Source organism: Myotis yumanensis, unplaced genomic scaffold (genome assembly GCF_028538775.1).
Source record: "Myotis yumanensis isolate MYYU_CA2020_CCGP unplaced genomic scaffold, mMyoYum1.0.hap1 SCAF_20, whole genome shotgun sequence".
Classification (NCBI taxonomy): Eukaryota; Metazoa; Chordata; class Mammalia; order Chiroptera; family Vespertilionidae; genus Myotis; species Myotis yumanensis.
The window spans coordinates 16,709,035-16,732,668 of record NW_027223771.1 but is presented as its reverse complement, the minus strand read 5'-3'; the positions used below and the strand labels follow the sequence as shown (position 1 = coordinate 16,732,668).

General features: G+C 43.9%; 1 protein-coding gene across 1 annotated transcript; it reads left to right on the top strand.

Moving 5' to 3' along the window:
• The first annotated feature begins 7,568 nt into the window (after nt 1-7,568).
• On the top strand, nt 7,569-9,259 carry LOC138998345 (zinc finger protein 436-like). The gene is made up of 3 exons (XM_070400417.1): nt 7,569-8,584; nt 8,696-8,699; nt 8,754-9,259. The coding sequence occupies exons 1-3, from the start codon at nt 8,027-8,029 to the stop codon at nt 9,197-9,199; spliced, it is 1,008 nt and encodes a 335-aa protein (XP_070256518.1). The 5' UTR covers nt 7,569-8,026; the 3' UTR covers nt 9,200-9,259.
• Nucleotides 9,260-23,634: the final 14,375 nt, after the last annotated feature.

Genomic DNA, 23,634 nt, shown 5'->3' with positions numbered 1-23,634 from the left:
GTGAGGTGGCTAATGACTGAAACTAATCCGTCAACTGCCATAATAGAGACTGAGGAGGGGACAAGGGTCTCAGTGAATTCTGGGAGGGCAGAATAAGTGGCTCCAGTGCCAATTAAAAAGGAGATTGGCTTACCTGCCACCACATTGTTACCCGAGGCTCTGTCCTGCTGACGTAAGTCTGTGGAGCCCTCTCAGGGCCTGGGCAGCTTCAGTCTTCGGTGGCCATTTCCAGGAGGTCTGGGAGCTTCAAAGCGGATCCATAAGGTGGCCTTGCTGGGCTGGCCGATGTCTGACCTGGAGGGGCCAGATTGCAGTCTGATTTCCATTGGCCTTCCCTTCTTCACTGTCGGTAGGGCACAGCCAGCGGTCTCGGGTTTGAGCAGGACTTAGTCCTTCCTTGTTGCATTTGAAGCTTGGGCCCGGAAGAGCCTTAGCCCCTGACTTACCCTTGTTTGGAGGACCAGCACTTCATTTGGGGTTCTTGAGAGCAGTGGCTAGGAGCTCATAGGCCTTTGCCTGGGCCTCAGCCTTGGCCTGATCTCACCTTTGTTTTTGAATTGGGGTCTCCTCCTCTCTATTATTAAAAACTTCAGCGATCACATTAAGCGTGTCTTTTTGAGGCGTTTGTGGACCTGTGTCTACTTTTCAAAGTTTATAGTGTATGCCGGGGGCTGATTGGAATATAGAATGGCTGTTCAGATGAAGGGCTCCCTCTAGGGAGGTGGGTTCTAAGGTGGTAAATTTGTGTAAGGCTTCTGTGAGGCCAGAGAGGAGGAGAACTTGGTTTTGGTCAGGACCTTGAGTGATTTCATTAAGTTTGTCATAATTGACCGCCTTATGGGCAGCCTTTTGAGTTTGACAATGAGACAGGCTACAGAGCCAGTGCCCTGGAGAACTGACATGATAGCGCCATCTGTGTTGGCCACCGAGTCCTGTCTATGGAGGGCACAGCATGGTCCTGAGCTGCTAGTCAGATGTGCTCCTTCTCCTCTGGGGTGAGAGAGGACGACAGGATGACTCAGATGTCATGCCAGGTCAGGCCATAGGACTGGGCCCAGTACTTAACTTCCTTAGTAAAGGTGGTTGGGTTGGTAAAAAAATACCTGAGATGCCTCTCAATCTGTGTGAGGTCAGACATGGATAATGGAATGTATACCCAGCCAATACCCTCAGTTCCTGCTCCCACCCTCAGGGGTAGAATGGGTGTAGGAATAGAAGCAGTTGTTGAGGAAGGCAGTCTTAGAGTGGCCCGAGAGCAAGTGTTAGGTGGGAAAAGGCTGTATTGGAGCTTGAGTTCTTGGGATTTTGGCTTTCAGGAGCTGGGGAGAAGGTGGTTGCTGGTTAGGAGGGTCTGGATTTGGGAATCTACTGCAAGTGAGGGAAGGATTGTGTAAGAAGATGGACGCTTATGGTCTGCTGGGTCAAAAGTACATTCAGCATCAGAAATGTTAGGGGTATGATGTTTTGTGTGAAAGAGAAAGGTCTAATGGGTAGAGCAGAACTGAGAGAAAGGATTGAGACTGAAGAGTGGGAAAAGCCTGTACGTAGGGAATCTCTGACCATTTTCCATTGCCGTAACAGCAGTTATCTAAATTTTGCAATGTGTTAAAATTAAAAGTGCCATTTTTAGGACATTGGGACTTATCATCTATTTTATATTATGGCCAAACAGTGTTACAAAAAAAAAAAAAATGAGGTTGTTGGGCATGATCTTCCCCGTGAGTGTGCAGAGGGAGTGTGGCTCATGAGAGAGGAAGGGTGAGTCACAGACCACAAACCCAGAGGTGACTAGGGCATGCATCCCCGCAGCTAAACAAATCACCATGAGAAATGAGAGATGACCTTCTGAACTTGGCGCCCCCACTCCAGAAAGACCCAAAGCTGCATGGCTGAGGAGTCTTCCTTCTGGCCTAGCGCTAGGACTTTTAAGATGAGAGACTTTCGAGAAGTCAGTTTGAGAGAGTGGGCAGAAGACTTGAGATGAGTGAATTTGTGGATCGTCACTCACCTAGAGAAGATTGGCCGGTGTGGGATGGAGGGTCAGCAATGGAGAAGGAGAGGTTCCCGATCTGGCATAGTCATCGGCTGGCTCAGGATGGTTGATAAGGGAGGGAGGTCTAACCGAGGCCTGTAATAGAGTCACCCCAATAGAATTTGGAGGAAAGCCCAGGTTGAGCTGCCACTGCCTACTGCTCTCCGAGTAGCAAACTTTGATTGACCAAAGCAGAGCCTTGGTTCCCCATCCCCATAGAACCCTCCCATGTTTTGCTATCAAATGTTAGGGTCACCGAAGGAGGATCGCACAAGACCAGAAAAGGTGAAGAATTATGAATTTATTAGGTCATCAGGGTATCAGATGGGCTGAGCCCCAAAATGGCACCAGCGCCCAAAGATGGGGAGTCAGATTTTTAATGGACTCTAAGGTGGGCTATTCCTGGTCAGAGAATTCTCTGTTTAGGTCTGCATTCTGGGAAATGTTGGAGGGGAGAGATAACAGTCTTAGCAAGTGGAATGTGGTCCAAACAAGTAGAATGTCCATTGTGAAATGGCATAAAGGTAAGTTCCCAGGGGAGGGGGTATCTATTCAATTATTTGATCAGACTTAACAATAGATGGTTGTGAAAAAAGGGGGGGAACATTTTCTGAATTAGGGTTCTAACTTTAACTATCATTGCTCAGAGGAGGAACAGACTAGAAGACAGAGGACAGCAGTTGTGGACAGGAAGGAGAAGTCCTGTAAATGATAAGGTAACTGGCAAGAGTGAGCACTAAACACTGAGCCCTGAGATAATACAGGCATCTGAAGGTCACCTGACCTATGGGCTGGGCAAGGGTACAGAGCAGCCTTAACCCCTAGATCCTGGCAGTGTTTGCCAGGCTCACAACAGACCATTTCCTTTCCACAAATTCCTGCAAATGCAGAATCGATTAGGTGTACAAGGTTTGTGGAACTTATTTCAGGGCCTGACAAACTTGTGGCCTCTGAGATAGTGGTGTCCTGGGACTGTCAGCCACTCTTGTAGCCCTTGGACCTGGGGACTTTGAACAGACACTAAGCCCAGAATCCTAAGGACAGGACTAGGGCTTCATGACGTGGACCTTGTTTTTAGAAACCAGTGTAATAAGTGGGAGGACTGCCAAGGCATAGGTTCCAGAATGTGCAGAGGCTTGGAGTGAAGAGTGAGCTGATTTAGGAACGTGCAGGTATGCTTTTTAAATATATATATATATATATATATATATATATACACACACACACACACACACACACACACAGAGTGGCCAGATTATTATGCGTTCAGAGATTATAATAATCTGGCCACTCAGTGTATATTATATACACACACACACACACACACACACTGAGTAGCCAGATTATTATTGTGCGTTCAGAGATCATTTGAGAGGATCCCTGAGTAAGATCTGCATAAATTTAATCCACTGTTGCCCTTCTGTTCTCTTGTACCAGTCTTGGCCTAACATTGACTATTCGCTGATGGCCACAATTCGCACGTTCAGACCCAGATTTTTGGCTGACAGTCCAGGCTTTAAACACTATCAACAGCTGCTCTGGAACATTTACCTAATTCAGCTGTTTTGCTGATACTCACTCCATGGCTCCAAGTGCCAACAATCATCCCACGTTCAAAGGCTGTTAAATCTCGTTATTTACACATATCTTTAGAAAAAAATCACTTCTACTGTCATGGCAAACAAACTGCTTCCCTATTTATAATGGTCTGGCCCTCTAGCAACTTCAGCATGAAATTATAGCTAATTTGCATACAAATGTCAGGTGATCATAATAATCTGGCCACCCAGTGTATATATGTTGATTTTAGACATAGAAAGGAAGGGAGATGGAGAGAGACAGAGAAACAGTGATGAGCAAGAAAAAATGATCATTTTCTACTCCATGACTCCTATTTTGGATCTAGTCTACAACCAAGGCATATGACTTTACCAGTGCATGGATCTATGCTCAACCAGCTGAGACACACTTCAACCAGGACTGTAGATCATTTCTACAGGCAATCATCGTCAGGTTGGTAATGGTAGTAGTAGCTCAGAAGGGTCAGTGTGAGCCTGAGGACTGGCTTTCCTGCTTTGGCCAGTATTTGTGGGTCACAACACAGCACAGGGACAGAAATTGTCCTGTACAGTGTCAGGGAGAGATCATGGTTTTGCAGTGGCCAAGACCTTTAGAAGATGAATAGACCTGAGGTTAATTAGGAGGCGGAAGAGTTATTCAAATAAGATTAGACTAGGGGTGGCACATATTAATTTCTCTAAACAATCACCAGGATTTTTTATGACCCTTGGTGTGGCCTGGCTGTGGGAATTTGCAGTCAGTCTTGTGGATTAGTTTAGAGGCTTGAGTGCTCGTCTGTGAGAATCAATGGGCATGATGCAGAGGGCCATCGGGGCTGGGACTTGAGTTGGTTGTTAAGTGAGAGATGTTGGCAAGCATTCTCTGGACAACACATGCCGAGTAATAACTCAGAGGCCAAGCAGAGGACTATGGGGGCTGGGGCTGAGGGAGTGCAAGTGTGAGCCAGGTGTGGAAAAGAGTGATATGCACTTGAAGAGGGAATGTGAATTGATGGCCACAGCACCCTGACACTGACAGAAGAGTGAATGATGGGGAGTCTATTTCTGGTGGTGTCTGGATGATCCAATAAGGTGGATTTTAGGGTAATTGCATCTAAGGAGGGGTGTTTTGGTGTTACATTCAAGGTACAGAGCTTAGGTGCCATTTAACTGACCACCTGCTTTTTGTTGTTGGGGATGACACCCTGGTTAATAGGTGTGAGATAGCATGCATCAGTGTTACCCAGGCTTCAAAATCTCCACTGGAATGGGTAAGGGAGAAGGGTAAGGGGTAAGAGATTATGAAGATGGTGGACTATAATTTTGGGGAAAAAAGTGATTAGGAAACAATTTGTCCTCACCACAGCAAATTTGCATCACCTTTGCAGTTGTGCTTCTGGGAATGAAGCTGTGTGAGAGAAGTGTTGTTCAAAGAACTCTGTGCAACAGGCAGTGCAGAGCTATGGTCTCAGCACCTTGTGATTGGGGTCAAGAGGGCGAAGTGGGATGCCGTGTATTTGGTGTCTTTGAGAAACAATCTGAGGGTGTTGCCTGACAAGACCAGTATCCAATCACTCACACTATCTTTATGGCCAACATCTCTCTTTAACCTATGGTTTTGACACACTCTGTTGATAAAAGTCAGTGTAGCGTGCACAGAAGGTCCAGAGCTCAGGTATCTTTTATCTGCTCAAATGCCTTTATTTTATTTTTTTAAATATATCTTATTGATTTTTTTTACAGAGAGGAAGGGAGAGAGATAGAGAGCTAGAAACATCGATGAGAGAGAAACTTCGATCAGCTGCCTCCCGCACATCTCCCACTAGGGATGTGCCCGCAACCAAGGTACATGCCCTTGACCGGAATCGAACCCGGGACCGTTCAGTCCGCAGGCCGACACTCTATCCACTGAGCCAAACCGGTTTCAGCTCAAATGCCTTTAATATAGTGGGTAGACAAAATGTCAGTAGGAATATAAGAAGACAGTGGCTTTCATGGAATGAAGGCCTGGTATTTTCTCTGATGTGAAGAGTAGACAGAGCAGATGGATTTGGAGGGTCGGGAGCATGACAGACTTACAGTCATAGGAGTGAATCTGATCTTGGGCTGTTCTGTCCCCATTATGACAGGATATGAACTATGAGGACATGGCCATTTTCTTCTCTCAGGAGGAATGGGGGCTCCTTGATGAGGCTCAGAGACTTCTGTACTTTGATGTGATGCTGGAAGTGTTTGCACTTGTGTCATCTGTAGGTAAGACTTTGATGTTCTCCCAAGTGTCCTGAAGTGATGCCCTCTCTTCCTTTATTTTCCTTTCATAGCTTTCTCTCTCCCACAGCAAGAATATGGTTTCTGCTAAATTTCCCCACTGTCTTGTCAAATGTGCTGTGGCTGCCAGGGATGAGCTGGATGGAGAGTCCTGAGCAAAGAACTCCATGAACATCCCGCTAACCTGTGTTACCTCAAAAAGCATAGGAAACAGAGAGTCATGAATCTTGCAGTGAGTTTAAGTGTCCCACCTTGCACGTTCTCTTCATGGGAGGCTGACAGTGTCCACATGCATGGCTTCAACTTCTGCCTTTTTTCTCTAGATAAAGGTTCTTTGTGGTGAACTCTTCCATGTTGTGGTATTTACTTACATGAACAATAGGCTGTTCTTGTGAGACCTTCAATCAATTGTTTATCATATTCTCTTCCCTGAATACTAGAGCAATCTGTGTTGCTCTGGCCCAGAGCTGACTGCTCACTTCTTCATCATCTGTTCCGCTACACTGGTGCCTCTGCAGTATTCTGCAACATTGACTTGCATGTGTGTAATGAGGTGCACATACATGCTAATTAGTCCTCAAACCAGCTATGCCTTTATTGAATTTTACTTAGAGTAAGAACTGACCAATTCTTGTACAGTTTGTCCCTGTCCCCAGCAGACAAGCCATGCCGAATGCTGTTAGTAGAAGTATTAGCTGGAAATCCATATTCTCATCCATGTGGTGCTTGCCATGTTTGTGTCTTATTTCTGGTGAGGCTTCCCTATTTTGTGATCTTCATTAGCCCAGGAAGTCTCAAGAGCCTCTTATCAATCCTTCCTACACATCTCTTATTTTCAGACAATTGAATAGAAACAACTTGTGATCTGTAATACACTTTAGTAATGGGACTTCCTGTCACCACATTCAACATTCTTTTCTTTACCCTTTCTCATTTTTCAGGTTGTTGGCATAAAATCAATGGTGATAAGGCCTGTTCTGCTCAGAGTGTACCTATAAAAGGAGAGTCGCAGGTCAGGGCTTCTAAGACAGCTCCAGCCACCCAGAAGATCCCTCTGTGTAAGCGGTGTTTCTCTGTGTTAAAAGGTATTTTGCACCTGACTGGGTCACATGCCGGAGACTTTGAGCAGAAAGCCTTCTGTAGTGACACATGTGTTGGAGACTTCTGTTTCAGTGCAAACCTTCACCAGCAACAGAGGAATGAATGTGGAGAGGAGCCCTGGAAACAAGCTATGGATAGGGCCTCCTCAGTGAGTAGGTCCAATTTATTATCGTTGGTGCCTTCCACCAGCAGGCAGGTTGGGGAAGACTTGCAGTACAACTCAGAGCTTCTCCAGCACCAGGCCAAGGAGCTACACTGTGGCAGTGAGATTTCACAGCAATTTCTTCATGGAAATAGTCACCACCAGTGGGGTGAATGTGAAAACACTGCCAAACACAACCTGAAAGTTGTTCAACATCAGGGTGTATTTTCTGGAGAACTGATTTATGAGTTTAACAAATGTAGGAAAGTGTTTAGAAAAAACTTGAATGTCATTCGACATAAGAGAGTTCACACTGGAGAAAAGCAGTATGAATGTAGTGAATGTGGGAAGTTCTTCAGAGAAAGACCTGCACTCATTAGACACCAGAGAGTTCACACTGCAGAGAAGCCATATGAGTGTCTGGCATGTGGGAAGTCTTTTAGCCAAAAATCCAACTTAACAAAGCACCTGAGAGTTCACAGTGGCGAAAAGCCATATGAGTGCTGTGATTGTGGAAAGTGCTTCAGTGATAAGGCTACCCTCAAACAACATCGGAGAGTTCACACTGGAGAAAAGCCCTATAAGTGTAGAGAATGTGGGGTATCATTTCGTGTAAGGTCTCACCTCACTAGACATCTCAGAGTTCACACTGGAGGGAAGCCATATGAATGTACTGAATGTGGGAACTCTTTTAGCCAAAAATCTTGCCTTATTAAGCACCTGAGAGTTCACAGTGACGACAAGCCATATGAGTGCTCTGACTGTGGGAAGTCCTTCAATGATAAGTATTATCTCAAACAACACCAGAGAGTTCACACTGGAAAAAAGCCATATGAGTGCAGACAATGTGGGGTGTCCTTTCGTCAAAGGACTCACCTCACAGGACATCTCAGAGTTCACACTGCAGAGAAGCCATATGAGTGTATGGAATGTGGGAAGTCTTTTAGCCAAAAATCCAACTTTACAAAGCACCTGAGAGTTCACCATGGCGACAAGCGATATGAATGCTCTGATTGTGGGAAGTCCTTCAATGATAAGTCTTATCTCAAACAACACCAGAGAGTTCACACTGGAGAAAAGCCATATGAGTGTAGTCAATGTGGGGTGTCCTTTTGTCGAAGGGCTCACCTCACTGGACATCTCAGAGTTCACACTGGAGAGAAGCCATATGAATGTACTGAATGTGGGAAGTCTTTTAGCCAAAAATCTTACCTTATTAGGCACCTGAGAGTTCACAGTGACGACAAGCCATATGAGTGCTCTGACTGTGGGAAGTCCTTCAATGATAAGTATTATCTCAAACAACACCAGAGAGTTCACACTGGAGAAAAGCCATATGAGTGCAGACAATGTGGGGTGTCCTTTCGTCAAAGGACTCACCTCACAGGACATCTCAGAGTTCACACTGCAGAGAAGCCATATGAGTGTACGGAATGTGGGAAGTCTTTTAGCCAAAAATCCAACTTTACAAAGCACCTGAGAGTTCACCATGGCTACAAGCGATATGAATGCTCTGATTGTGGGAAGTCCTTCAATGATAAGTCTTATCTCAAACAACACCAGAGAGTTCACACTGGAGAAAAGCCATATGAGTGTAGTCAATGTGGGGTGTCCTTTTGTCGAAGGGCTCACCTCACTGGACATCTCAGAGTTCACACTGGAGAGAAGCCATATGAGTGTAGTCAATGTGGGGTGTCCTTTTGTCGAAGGGCTCACCTCACTGGACATCTCAGAGTTCACACTGGAGAGAAGCCATATGAATGTACTGAATGTGGGAAGTCTTTTATCCAAAAATCTTACCTTATTAGGCACCTGAGAGTTCACAGTGACGACAAGCCATATGAGTGCTCTGACTGTGGGAAGTCCTTCAATGATAAGTCTTATCTCAAACAACATCAGAGAGTTCACACTGGAGAAAAGCCCTATAAGTGTACAGAATGTGGGGTGTCATTTCGTCGAAGGGCTCACCTCACTAGACATCTCAGAGTTCACACTGGAGAGAAGCCATTTGAATGTACTGAATGTGGGAAGTCTTTTAGCCAAAAATTTCACCTTATTAGGCACCTGAGAGTTCACAGTGACAACAAGCCATATTAGTGCTATTGTGGAAAGTCCTTCAGTGATAAGTCTATCCTCAAAGAATACCAGAGAAGTTCACACTGGAGAAAAGGCCTATAGATATAGAGAATGTGGGATGTCCTTTCCTTGAAGGGCTCAGCACACTAGCCACCACAGAGTTCACACTGGAGAGAAGTGTTAAATGTGCAGGGAATGTTTTTTTTTTCTCACTTAGTATAACAACACTGAAGGTGACTCTTTGGGACTGTTTTTTCTGAATTTAAACCCATTTTAATGGAACATGCACTCTGATGTATTCCTCATCAGTTTCAGGTACAAGTGAGGCTTGAAGGAGCTGCATTGTACTTGATAACATGCCCAGACCTGCTAACCGATTGATGTCACAGCGAGCATTTGTGGCTGTAGATATTTCACTTATACCACCTGGCTCACCTGAAGAGTGTGCATCAGTCACAAACCCTGTGTGCTCAGGGGAAATGTATTCTGTGTTCCCACTTGTGCTTGAGAACATTATAATTACTTCAAGCTCTTGACAGGATCTTCCTTCCTTTCTGACTAGAGAATGCATCTGACCCAGGGTTTGTCCAGAGCACCCATCCTCAGCTAAGGAGTGCTACCACTTTCAGAGACATTGTGGGTCTCACGTTATGCTTTTATGAATTGTTTTAATTTCTAATTCACCAACCTGCAAATTGCTTACTGCCCTCTGTTCTGGTTTATGATCTTTAGTAAACATGTTTTTTCTTTTGTAGCTCTTATTTATTTTAAATTTCACTCTCTGGATGATTTGATACAAAAGTTGTGATCTATCATCATGTTGATATGAACACATATGGTGGGGTCCCAAACTTTCTGTGCTTTGGAAAGCTATAATAATGTCAGAAAAATCACTCTTTGTCCAATAATGGCTTATTTTATACCACTGACGAAGGCAATGAAAGAAAGTTTTTATAACTTTTGGTTCCAGTTTTCAGCCTGGTGCCTCTAATGTTGGTGAGGTCAGTGGTCCCCCAGAAGAGGAGTCCTTTTTTGTGCTTCTGTCATTGTTCTCACATTATCATCTGATGAGTCTTTTTAGGTTCTAATTCACCAACTTACAAACTGCTTGCCATCCTCTGTTCTGGTTTATGATCTTTTAGTAAAGGTGTTTTTTGCTTTTGTACCTTTAATTTTGTGGGTTATATTCATTGCCTGGGATAATTTGAAAGGATAGTTGTGAACTGTCAAACGCAGTGGGGAACAGATATGGTAGGGTCCCAAACTTTCTGTGCTTTGGAAGGCACATAATAATGGCAAAAAATCACTCTTTGTCTTATATTGGTTGATTTTCTATTGCTAACCAAGCCCTGTAACAAAAATCTGCATGGCTTTTTTTTTCTAATTTTTTAGCCTGGTGCCTGTATTATTGGTGAGGTCAATGATCACGTGGAAGAAGAGTCCTTTGTTGTGCTTCTGTGAACAATATGAATTATATTCTCTGTTCATAGTATGTCTTACATACTGCACAGGAGCCCTGAGCCATGACGTGTGAAATATCATAGGCTTGTTTCATTTGTAACACTGTGAAGTCCAACTAATATTGGGACAGACACTGTTTTCATAGTGAGTGGAAGAGATGGCAGTATATTGGATGAAAATTGCCTCTTCTGAACATTATCCATAAATGACTCAGTCCTGAAGCTTGTTTGTTCTTTTTGTAGCTGAAGTGATTGGTTGTGAAAAGAATCTCATGGTTTTAGGGATTCCCTGGGCCCCGCTGTGGTGTTCACCTCAAGGTTATCACAAGAGGAAAAACTCAAAGCTAAAGGAAGGATAATCGTATAATTAGTCCGAGGTTGTGTGTTTTGTGACAATTCAGCATTCCTGATCAATCTGATGGCAGTAGCCTTCCCTTCTGGACAGTATTTGCTGCCACAGAGGCAACAATGATTCTCTCAATAAATGAGGAGAGAGATGGTCATGTGTATATAGAGTTGCCATCTTAATTTTCTAAGAAGAGAGGAATAGCTATGTTTTTATTTGGAACCACAATTAAGGCTTTTTCTACTAGGTGTACTGGGTAATAATGGTGGAATTTGTAATCAAAGAAAACACGAAAATTTCAAGAGAAATATCAAAAGTGTATGAATTTCATCAGCCTTTAGTTTTATATATTTTAAAATGTATTTTTATTGATTTTTAGAGAGAAGGGTAAAGGGAGAGAAACATCAATCTCCTGTCTCCTGCATGCCTGTTACTGCAGATCCACGCGGGCATATGCCCTGATCTGGAATCAAACCAATGACCTTTCAGTGAATGTGATCATGCCCAACAATATAAGACACAGTAGCCACAAGAGTTTATACTGTTATTATTTATTTACCGTTGTATTATTTTCAATACTAACAACTCTAACCTAGTTTTACAAACCCTGTATTTATTTCTTTCCCTTTTATTCTCTTCTGGATTCTCTACCCTCCATATAGCCATTGATTTACGTCCTCTTATAATAGATTAGTTCATATTTTTCATAATTTTATAGGCACTATAAGGTGTATAGTTTTTAACAAACTATGACTTCTTTCTTGCTACACAGGTATTTTTAGAATCAACAGTACTGTTTATGTAAATAGTTACTTTTTTATTGGTAATAATATTGTATTCTATGGATAACCACTCTATCCATTGATCTGTCAATGGTTTCGGTTATTTCCAAATTTGGGGTTTTATAAATAAAACTGCTGGGAATATTGCATTCAGTTCTTCCTACAGGTGTATGTTTTATTTAACTGTTACAGTGTCGGTGAATGTGTTACATTTTAAGATATGCAGATCTGTGATCTAAAATGGTCATTCCCTTTGCCTTCTCAGCCACCTACAGTAATGAAATTTCCAGGTTTTACATTGATGGTTATTTTTTTAAATAGTAGGCCAGGCAATGACTATACTGTTAACTTGTTTTTGCTTAATAACATTTCCCTAAGAATTCTTTTTTAAAAAATATATTTTATTGATTTTTTTACGGAGAGGAAAGGAGAGGGAGAGAGATTTAGAAACATCAATAAGAGAGAAACATCTATCTACTGCCTCCTGCACACCCCCTACTGGGGATGTGCCTGCAACCAAGGTACATGCCCTTGACTGGAATCGAACCTGGGACCTTTCAGTCTGCAGGCCGATGCTCTATCCACTGAGCCAAACCGGTTACCGCTCCCTAAGAATTCTTGATGGTGAGCATTTCTTCTTGCACAATTTACACTGTCTTTATCTCCTTTGTTAAAATGTCTGCTCAGGATCCTTTGCATACTTTTTAAGTTAATTTATTATTCTTACCAATAGGAGGACAGTGTAGCATCTTAGACATGTGTTTGAGTTTCACTCCTTCCTCACTGACTCAAGTGACTTCTTTGCCATATGGAACCATTGGTTTTCAAATCTAGATAGAAAATTGTTTTTCTCAACTTTTATCCTATGGACAATTAATAGCCACTCATGCCATACACTTATAAGTTAAATCTGCATAATTAATATTCTCCACCAGTGTTCTTTAAGTCTAAACATATAATAACACATTAAGTGAAGTCTATGTTTGTGATATTTCTCAATTTCCCTGGTGTAAATACTTTGATCATCACCAGGATCAAACTGCCAAAATGATGACATGGAACATGGACATGGAAAGATATTTCAGTAGTTCATCGTTATATTCTATTTTCAGCATACTGATACAGTAGCAATGAAAGTGCTCAAGAAAATTTATAATGAAACAACTGGATTATTGGGAAATGGCAAGTATTAAACATTTTTAAAAGTTTGATATAAGTGTAATTGATTTAAAGCACACATTTTAATAACATATTAAAATAGTTTTTTATTGATTTCAGAGAAGAAGGGAGAGAGATGGAAACATCAATGATGAGAGATAATCATTGATCAGCTGCCTCTTGCATGCTCCTATACTGTGTATCAAGCCTGCAGTACTGGCTTATGCTCTGACCAGAATCCGACCTTGACTTTTTGGTTCATAGGTTGTACTCAACCACTGAGTAATATTGGCCAGGCTAAAACACACTTTTTAACAAACACTTTTATGTTTCCAAACGTGCCTGTCTCCCTGAAACCAAATCCTCCGCTTTTCAGTGCTTCCTAATTGGCATGTGATATTACTGCTGCAAGGACATAATCTACCTTTGTAATAGCGTATTTCAGATATATCCATATAAAGAAAACACTTACGAAACTTCATGAATTTTAGTCTAGTCTTCCACCACTATCTCTCGTCCCAGTGGTTCTGGTATCTATCTCTTCTCAGATACATTAATTATTTTACTTAAAACCCCTGATAAGTATTTCCCTGGCCAGAGAGCTCAGTTGATTAAAGCATCATCTTAATAACAGCAAGGTTGCAGGTCCCATCCTCAGTCACGGCCCATGGAAGAATCAGGTAATGTATAAAATTAGTGGAACAACAAAGGGGAGTTTCTTCTGTCTCACTCTAATCAATATATTTGTGTGTGTTTTCACCAAATGAGTCAACACATGTGAACACCATCACAGACCAGGCAGTGACCCTGTGGTGATCCAGCCATAAGGGTTCTCATGAGGGCAGAGCACACAGTGAGGGAGAGGACAGGAGGGGAGGTTCCCTGCTGTCAGGGTGGAGGGTGGGGAACTGGGGCTGAGCTGCACAGTCACCCACAGGTAATTATGACATCTGTGCTCCCTGAGACTAAACCCCAAGGGGCTGGGAAAAACTCTGGACCTGGACATGGGCCTTGTGGTCTCAGCACCTTCCAGCCAGGGTTTGAGACCGGGCTATTTTGGATTCAGGTGGTTGAGGAACCCAGATCCCCCTCAGGTGTTCCGGATCAGCTCCTGATACTTGAGGCCCACAAATCAGACCACCTGCCTCTTAGCAGCCCACACACACACCCTGAGCCCCACCGGCATTGTTGGAATCTCTCTATTTTTGCATTTCTGGGTAATTTTCCACTTTTATTTCATTAAAAATACCACCACCTAACCAGTCCTGGAGGTAGCATGGATTCTCCAGGAAATGGTGCTGTGTATTTTCAATGATGAGGCCATTCTGCAGTACAAGCATTTCCAGAAGGAGAGGCTTGGTCTCAACATGATACCACATTGGGGGATGCATTACGGATGGTCTCCACCCTCCATAAGTTTGGCCTGTGCAGAGCTGACCCTTGCACCTGAAGTGAGGTGATGGCCCCTGCACTGTGAGGGACAGTATACTGTGGGATGTGAGGTTGAGGGGACAGAGTGGAGGGCCCTGGGACAGGATTGGTGATAGGGTTTTCTGCCAGCATATGGGGGAGTGTCCATTGTGTGTCATGTGGCACTTTATGGGGGCCCCCAACCCTGTGTTCCCCTCAGGGTATTGCCTATGTCTACAGTGTGGGTCTGTGTAAACCTGAAAATAAGCCCAGCACCTGAGTGCCCAGCACAGGCTGGGAGTGTTTTGTACCTGTGTGTTTCTGTGCTTGGGTTATCTGTGTTTTCTCTGAGTCTGTGCACCCCCACAATGAGCAAGTGCATAGGCAGTCTCTGGGGAGGCATTGTAGAGGCACCTTCCTCTGCATCAATATGTTCCTCTTCCCCACTCCCAGGTGAACCCTTCTTCCCTTCCAGGCATCTGGTGTCCCTACGGAGGTCCCATCTCAAGTCTCAAGAATGGATTAAGCATAGGGTCAGTTCAGAGAAGTCTAGGCTGTGGGAAGGTGGGGAGCTGGGGAAGGCTCTGATGACAGACAGGAGATACAGAGTGTGGATTGGGAACATTTGTGAAGGACACTAGTCTTTGAGAAGGAGTTGGAGGATCCAGGACCCTTGTGAAGGAATATGAGGATGAGTTCTTGTGAGGGAAAGCTGAGGGGGAAGACTTCTAGGCTCCTAAGTCCCCACTGGAAATGAGGAACTGGACATCCCAGGAGAGGGGTATCTCTTGCTATGTCAAAGCTAGGCTGACAACTAATACAGGAAGGTGCATGGGACTCCGTGGAGCATCACTCCTGGACTTCTGGGCTCTGGTCATTAACTGGGTGTCCATGGCCCACCCGAAACAGGCCAGGAGGGAGAATTAGGACCAGTGTGGAGAACCATCCAGCAACCCTTTATCACAGGTTCATACACAGAACAAATGGAAAGCACAGGATCACCATTGATGTTAACATCAGCATTTTTCACCATCATCCTCACTGGGATCACTCACCAGGGCAATGCACAAGAAAGGAGACTTGGAAGCAGGTACTGACTGATGTTAGTTGAAATGAACAGGGATGCTGGGATGCTCACAGTCCTGTACCCTTCCCAGTAAACACTCTTAACATGTGGGTCTTCACCTTGACCATAGTAGGGGAATCCAGGCAGCCAGGGATGTTTCCAAAGTCACACTCAGAATTGGTGTTGAGTTTGCTGCCCATGGCATCTTACCAAACTCCTTCTTTTTTGGAAGTTCATTCCTTTGAATCCTGAAAGAGATGGTTTGGGGCAGCTTGGGTAGAAAATCCATCTCAATGAGGAAAAACTGAACCATCCTGACTGGTTACCACTGCCATTTCCTACCAGTCCCTACTCCTCTCCTTTGCCCTTGCACAGCCCAAAAGAGGTTGGCACCATATGGTCGCCTTAATGAGGCCCATCAAGTATACCAGTTTCTGCTGCTGACCCCTGAGGTTGGCGAAGCTCTGTGATGTGCTTTAACCAATGAAATGTGGTGGGAGTGAAGCCTGTCACCACTAAAAGAAAACTCTGAATCCACTGAGACTGGCCACCCAGCTGCCCATCTCTGATAATGTCAACAGGTATCTACATGGTGGCTCCTCCTTTATGCCAGTCCCAGGAGAACCAGGGTGGACATTTGGTATGAACAGGAAAGATGCCCTCTTTATGCCACTAAAGTTTGGGACTACAGCAGCTGGCCCATCCCAATGGTTATGAAGTACCAACTCTACTCTCTAGGAGGTAGCAGAGCCTAACATTAGAAGCCAGACCTCTGTTGTTAGAGACACATGGGTTTGACTTCTAACATTGCCTTTTATTTACTCTACAAGCAGGCAATCTACCTTGAGTCTCTGACCCTGGATTTCCTCTCTATAAGACAGATGTTTAAACCATATCAGGTTGGGGCGAGGATTAATGCATGTAAAGCATTGAATCCAGGTCCTGGTACCTGTAGTAAACATTCAAACTCTTAGCTCCATAGCTAAACAATGTGTATTCTCTAAAAACATTCTAACAATGTATGGAATGTCAAAGTTTTGTCTTTTGTATCTTTTCAATTTTTGTTTTTAAATAAATAGGATAGGATTATGTATATTCTCTCATAGCTTGCATTTTCTTGTTCTAATGTGATATTTTAATAATAAAATAGAAAATCGACCTCAATAGGTTGAGCATGATCCCATTCACAGAAAGGTTTCCAGTTTGACTCCCAGTGATGACACAAGGAAGTGGAGCATGCAAGCTCAGTCCTCAGTGTGGGGGCTTGCAGAGGCCATCTGATCTGTATTTCCCTTACTCTTTCACTTCATCTCTCTTTAAAAGTCAATTAAAATATTACTTATATAAATCCATTGATATTCGTGTTTTCAGGAATAGTTGCAGTAATACTCTTACCTCAAGGAGCATTCTGAGCTTCACAGAATCTGAAATAATATCTCCAAGCAAAAAGATAGTTTTACATAGGGTGTCCCAAAATTCATGCAAGAAGTAATTTTTATAGAAAACACAGGTTTATAATTAAAAATTGTAAATTTTTTATTGGTTCTAAAGGATACAGTATAGGGTTATGTATGTAATAGCACATTGGGTAAATGGCCTCCACGGTTTTGCTGGCACATACGCAAAGCCGTGGTCTTCATTGGTCTTCATTGTCCCTGCTCCTGGGCCATAATTGGTACTTGGTAATGCTTATCAAATTGAAGAGGTTGAAATCAAAGGGCAACAGATATTAGAATCTGATTCAATAAACCATGTAAAATTAGGCTTTTATTTTTTGTTGTTGTTGTTAATGCTCACGCAAAATTCAAATCTTGCGTGAATTTTGGGACACTCTCTACAACACTCCCCTAACCCCTCCCACCAGCCACTGAAGCCTAACATTCTCAGTTCCCAGCATTACTCAGGCTCCCAAACAACAATATTCCCAGTTGTCAATGAGTGACTGAGAGATGTTAGCTTGACACACAGACAGAGCAGGGGTCCAATTCAAAACAAAGGCAGGTGAATTTATGCAGGGGCAGACACGGCAGTTTGAGCAAGCCTAATGACAAGAACCAACCTTGCAGAAATAATAAAATGTTTCTGGACTCACAGTGAGAGGCATGGGAAACTAGGGAGGTTCTGCAACAATAAAGTGAACTGAGGCATAGAAACAGGGAAAGTTCAGGTTCCTTGCTGGGAAATAATAATAGAGGGAATCCATCAGTTGATGGGAAGGATAGATAGAGAGCAGACTTGTAGCAAATATATACCCCTAGACTAGAAAGCTTCATGGGTTACCTATTATTGGGGCACCCTCCCCATGCGGAGAGTCTGAATGCTTCAATGAATTTATCACACTTTTGCTGCTATTTTCTGGTCTGTGATTTCATTCTTCGGGTTTGCAAAACAAGACTGCAGGAAACATCCTGGCTTACCATTCCTGTTACAAACTGGGATCCGAATTCCACCTGCGAAGCTCAAACAGTACATTACACAAAAGGCAATGCACCTAATGATGGCTGGGTTTAGCCAATGAAAGTCAGGGGAGAGACATATTATCCAGGTGCACATGGTTAGGGTAAGTTGACAGCTTTGGTCTGTTCACAGAGACAGAGGATTCAGAGCACCAGGCCTCCCTTAAGTCCAGGCATCAGAGACAGTGTCACCCTGTACAGTGGTGTGTGTGAGGCTTGTGAGCACAAACAGGCGGGGAATGTGGCCTCTATGCCTCCCAGACTCCTGTCTGCTCACTGAGATTGGCTCCGCCTCACCTGATGTAACCCTCCAGCCTGGGGTGTGGGAACCTCTCAGGTCCTGTAGCCCAGGTCACAGCATCCAGAACAGTGAGTCGATTGTGGATGACAAGGTGTGATGGGGGAAGAGGGTGACAGGCTGCAATGCCACCTTGTAAGGACATGGTAGTGTGTCTGAGTGAGGAGGATTTGGGAATCCAGGCCTTGTTTTGTGACTAAAGGCAAAAAGTAGATGATGCAAAATTTTGCATGAGGAATTGTGCTGTCATTCTGAGGAAACTGGGTCCATGGATGGTCCTGAACAAAAGAGGGACATTGTATGAGGTAGGTTTCTAAACTTTTCCCAAAGCAGCTCAGGAGAAGAACAAACTAGAAGAGAGAGGACAGCAGTTGAGGACAGGATGGAGAAGTCTTGTAAATGATGAGGTTCCCGGCAGGAGTGTGCACTGAGGGTTGAGTCCTGAAGTAGTGTGGTCATCTCAAGGATATGTAGCCCCGTTGGCTGGGCAAGGGTACTGAGCAGCCTGAGCCTATGGATTCTGGCAGTGATGGCCAGGCTCTCAACAAATCTTTTTCCCACATATTTCTACATAAATGCTTAGGAGTACTGCATTATGAGCTGATTTCAGGGCCTCACACCCTTATGACCTCTAAAATAGCGATACGCTGGGACTGTCTTACAGCTTTCCTAGTCCTTGAGTCTGGGAACACTGGAACCTCTTATTAATCTTTCTTGCACGCCACTTACTTTCCAACAGTTGCATGAAAACAGTGTATTGTGTGGAACACACTTTGTATTATATCCTCATGGCACCACAGTCAATATTCATTTTCTTATCATTCTCTGTTTTGTCAGTAAATGGAAGATAAGGTGGCATCTTCTGAGCAGAGTGCATCTGTGGAAGGATGCCGGGAGCCGGTCCATCCTTGCTGCAGAGAAGAAACATCTGCACAGCATATGTTTCGAGGTACCTGACGTATATGGCATACTGTTCTTAATGTTTGCTCTCCTTAGTGCCATGTGTTTTGACCAAGGTCACCTCTCCGAGAAAGGTTGTTTCCCCAGGTGGGGATCTTTCCCTGAGGTTAGGGAGGGGATACAACCCCTTAATTAAGTGCCAGGCGGGTAGTTAAGCTACATAATCTTTACTCCTTGGAATGGAGATAAGAAACGCCCTAACCTTTGTAATAGAAATTGACAGGATTAAAATCAGCTGGTATAAATACGGATGTAACAAGACAATAAACATCAGATCCTCATCAGATCCTCATCAGATCCTCATCACATCCTCATCACATCCTCATCAGATCCTCATCAGCTCCTAACCAGAACCTAGCCAGAGAACATGGCAAAAGATCCTGGACAGAACCTGGCTACAGAACTTCACTGGAGAACCTAGACAGAACATGGCAAAAGAACCTGGATAGAACCTGGCTAAAGAACCTGGTGACTGAACCTGGCTGGAGAACATGGAGAACCTAGCGAGAGAACATGGCACCAGAACTTGGTTGGAGATCCTGACCAGAACTTCGCTGGAGATCCTAGCCAGAACTTCGCTGGAGATTCTGGAGGGAGAACCTCGCTATGCTGATGAACTGAACCCAGTTTCCATGTCATTCATTCTTCTCCGACTCCGTCCACACCTTTGGGGATCCCTGGACCCGTTGGGGTTGGACCCCAACAGAAGGACAGTCACTGGTCCAGGCTTCTAAGACAACTCCATCAAGCCAGAAAGCCCTCCTGTATAAGCATTGTTTCTTAGTGTTAAAATATATCCTGCACCTGACTTAGTTAGAAACAGCATACACTGTGTAGGAAGCTTTCTTCAGGGATTCATGTGACAAAGACTTCTCTTTGAGTTCAAATTCCCACCAGCAACGGAGGGATGCTAATGAAGAGAAGCCCTGGAAAGAGGATGTGGGCAGAGCTTCATTTGAGTTCTAGATCAGCTTCTCCTTATCTTGGGTGCCTTCAACCCATATAAGGAGATTTAGGAAGACTTTTCAGCCATCACATATCATCCCCAGCACCAGGCAACTCTTAACACTGAGGATCCACACTGTGGTAGTGAGATTTCACAAGAATATATTGATGGAAATAGTACTCACCATACTGTTTATTTGTGAAAATACCTCCAGTCACACCAGAAAGTTGTTCAACAGCAAGGTGTCTGCTCTGGTGAAATGAATAATGAGTGTAAAAAATGAGGAAAAGTTTTTAGAAGAACATTTAACCTAATTAGAAATATTAGAGAATTTACACTGAATAAAAGCCCTAGAAGTGAACTGGTTGTAGGATTTTTTTTTTAGTGAGAACACTGCTCTCATTAAACACTGGAGCATTCATACTGGAGAAGAGCCATATAAATATATTGATTGGGGGAAGGCCTTCAGTCAGGTCTACCCTCATTCAACATGACACCATTCACCCTGAAAAAAGAGGTAGGTGTGTAGTTAATGTGGGAATTCTTTCTCCCAAAGATCTGATTTCACTAACCACCAAAGAGTTCACCATAGGGAAAAGCCATAGGAGTGTAGAGAATGTGGGATGTCTTTCATCAAAGATCTCTCCTCACTAACCACCACATATTTCACCTTGGAGAGAAGCCATTTGAATGTAGTTATTGTGGGAAGACCTTCAATCAAATGTCTACCCTCATACAATACCAGAGAATTCACAGTAAAGAAAAGAAGTATTATTTTAGTAAATGGGGGAAATATTTCAGCCAAAGGTCTGACCTCAATGATCACCAATGAGTTCACACTAAAAAGAGCCATATGAATGTACTGATTGTGAGAATTCCTTCAGTCATAGCTCTATCCTGATTCAACATCAAAGAACTCACACTGGAGAAAAGCTGTATGAGTATAGAGAATGCGGGATGTCGTTTCATCAAAGCTCTCACCTCACTAAACACCACAGAGTTCACAATGGAGAAAAGCTAAATGAATGTAGTGATTGTGGGAAGTCTGGCAATCAGAGGTCTCACTTCTCTGATCATCTCAGTGTTCCGACTGGAGACAAGCCATTTAAATACTGTTTGGTGGGAAGTCTTTTAGGTGTTCTATTAACCCCTTAACCACAAGAGAGTTCACACTAGAGAAAACCTATGTGAGTGTAATGATTGTGGGAAGTCCTTTAACAAAGAATCTAAGTTCATGGAACCCCACAGAGGTCACACTGGGGAAAGATCTCATGAGTGTGGTGAATGTACAAAATCTTTTAGCCATAAACCTAGCCTGGTTATACATGTGGGAGTTCACACTGGTGAAAATCTGAAATGTGCACCCAAATCACCAGGGTTAGTACATCACACAATGAGCACCTTTAGTAAGCAAGATGAAACAAAATGTGTCAGGAAGCGGCCAAATACACATAGCAGCAGGTGAGACTCCCGATGCAAAGAAATGACTCCCTATAGAACATTCATAGAGTGCCCAACAAGACAGGTACATGGAGGTCAGACTCCCAATTAACATGAATAACTCCCTATGGAACATAACATGGAGTGTCCCCCAAGAAATGTACACAGAGATCAGACTTCCGATAAACATGAATGACTCCTTTTGGAATATGAACATGGAGTGTCCCCAAGAAAGGCACACAGAGGTCAGACTCCTGATAAAAATGAATGACACCCTATGGAATGTAAACATAGGGTGGTCCAAAAAATGTTCACACAGTGAAAAGAAATAATAAATCAACTCCCGAAGGAAAAGAATGACTCCTTTTGAATGTAAATGTAGGGTGTGCACCTGCCCCCAAATGGACACACAAGTGAGACTTCAGTGGAAGAGAATGACTCCCAATGAAACAGAAAGTAGAGTTCCAAAAAAATGTGCACACACTTTAACAGCTGATACCTCACTGAATTTTCATACCTTTTCAAGTTTAACTGATTTGGAAAAATGGGTGAAGCCAGACTAAGCTTTGAACGAAAATAATTTCTCCACTAGGCTTTTTCTGGGGATACATAAAAGATAAAGTTGAGGAATCCAGGGCAGCTATGGAAAGAGATATGTACAAACCCCAAACCGAAGGAATGATTCTTCTTGTTTGCGCTTCCATCGCTCACATTAGTTCTGGTCCAGGCACTGCTGCTGAGGAAGTAATGGAATCGCAAACACCAAGAATCACTGCGTTCTGTTTGTTCGCATCTTCTCTCAACAGCAGCCCTGATGCCTGGACTGTGGCCCGTTCTGTACCAGAAACCTCATCCTTTATGTGTCCCCAAAAGAAAGTCCAGAGGATACTTCTTCTTTGTTCAAAGTTTAGTCTGGTTTCACCCATTACTTCAAATTCGTTAACCCTGAAATGGAGTGAAAACTGAGTTATCAGCTGTTAAAGTGTGTTTACATATGGGGGGACACCCTGTAGTATATATATTTGGGGAACACCTCAAAGCACATATATTTCACGGGTGTGAACACATGTATGGAATATCTTAAATTTGGTTCCTGCCCTTGGAAGTCACTCAGGAATAATAAATCAAAGTGTCATCCTCGATGGGGGACACTGGGGCACTGCAGCCACTTTCCAAATCAGGCTGCACCAGCCTCTCACACATGTTCCCCTCTGCACACTGTGGACACTTGTTGGGAGGGGGCGGGCAGGGCTTTTCACTGCCCCATCACCCAGGCCGGGCAGACCCAGTGTTTATAAAAAAGTGGCCTCAGGAGCCAGCTGGAGAGAAGCAAAGCCTGAGGCCACCTGCCTGTAAGACTGCCCTGGCCTGAAGCACGTGGGGCCTAGGCCTGGCTCGGCAAGGCTCTGGGTTAACAGCGAGCCTGACTCTAGGGTCCACCCACAGCCTCCAGGTCTTTGTGGTTTGGCTGGTCTGGGCTTCTCCTGGGACCACCAGGCTTCCGGGAGAGGGAGTCACATTTCCGGACCATGAGGGCGGGCCCAGCCCTGAGCGAGTGCGTGCATGTGGGTATCTGCTCACCTGCACATGCACACGCACATGCATATGCACACACATGCTTTAATGGAGGTGAAGTAGCTAACCCGTGTACTAAGGGGCACGCTCACAGAGTGTCTGCCTCTGGAAAGTCGGTTTGTCATTGCCTTGTGAGCATCCCCAGGCCAAAGTATATTTGTTCAAAAGATACCAGTGGCTGGAGGTACAGAAAGGAGTTTCACATATGGGGTGTGACCCTTAGGGCTGGCACAGCGTTATCACTAACAGAACAAATGGAAGCCGCACGGGAACCCTTTCCTCATTCTACAGCCACTACAGGTACTGCAGGCAGACAGGAGAGAAGGCCGTTGTCTCCAGAAGGTGTGTTGGTAGTTTGAAGGCTCTGGATCTGCTGTGAGGTCAGGAGGAGGGGGCCACTATTGGTCCTCTGGCCTTTCAGTACGGGTCATTGCTGGTCTTTTATGTTTTTTCTTTTCGATGGTTTTGGTATTTTGTTTGTTTGTGGTTTTTTTGTGGGTATTTCATAAATGAGGGAGGGTATTTGGTGGAGGAACTGGTAAAAGGAAGGGAATCTCCA

Excerpts from the sequence above, each read along its gene's own strand:
- LOC138998345 (XM_070400417.1), top strand. The coding sequence starts at position 8,027 with ATGGAATGTGGGAAGTCTTTTAGCCAAAAATCCAACTTTACAAAGCAC.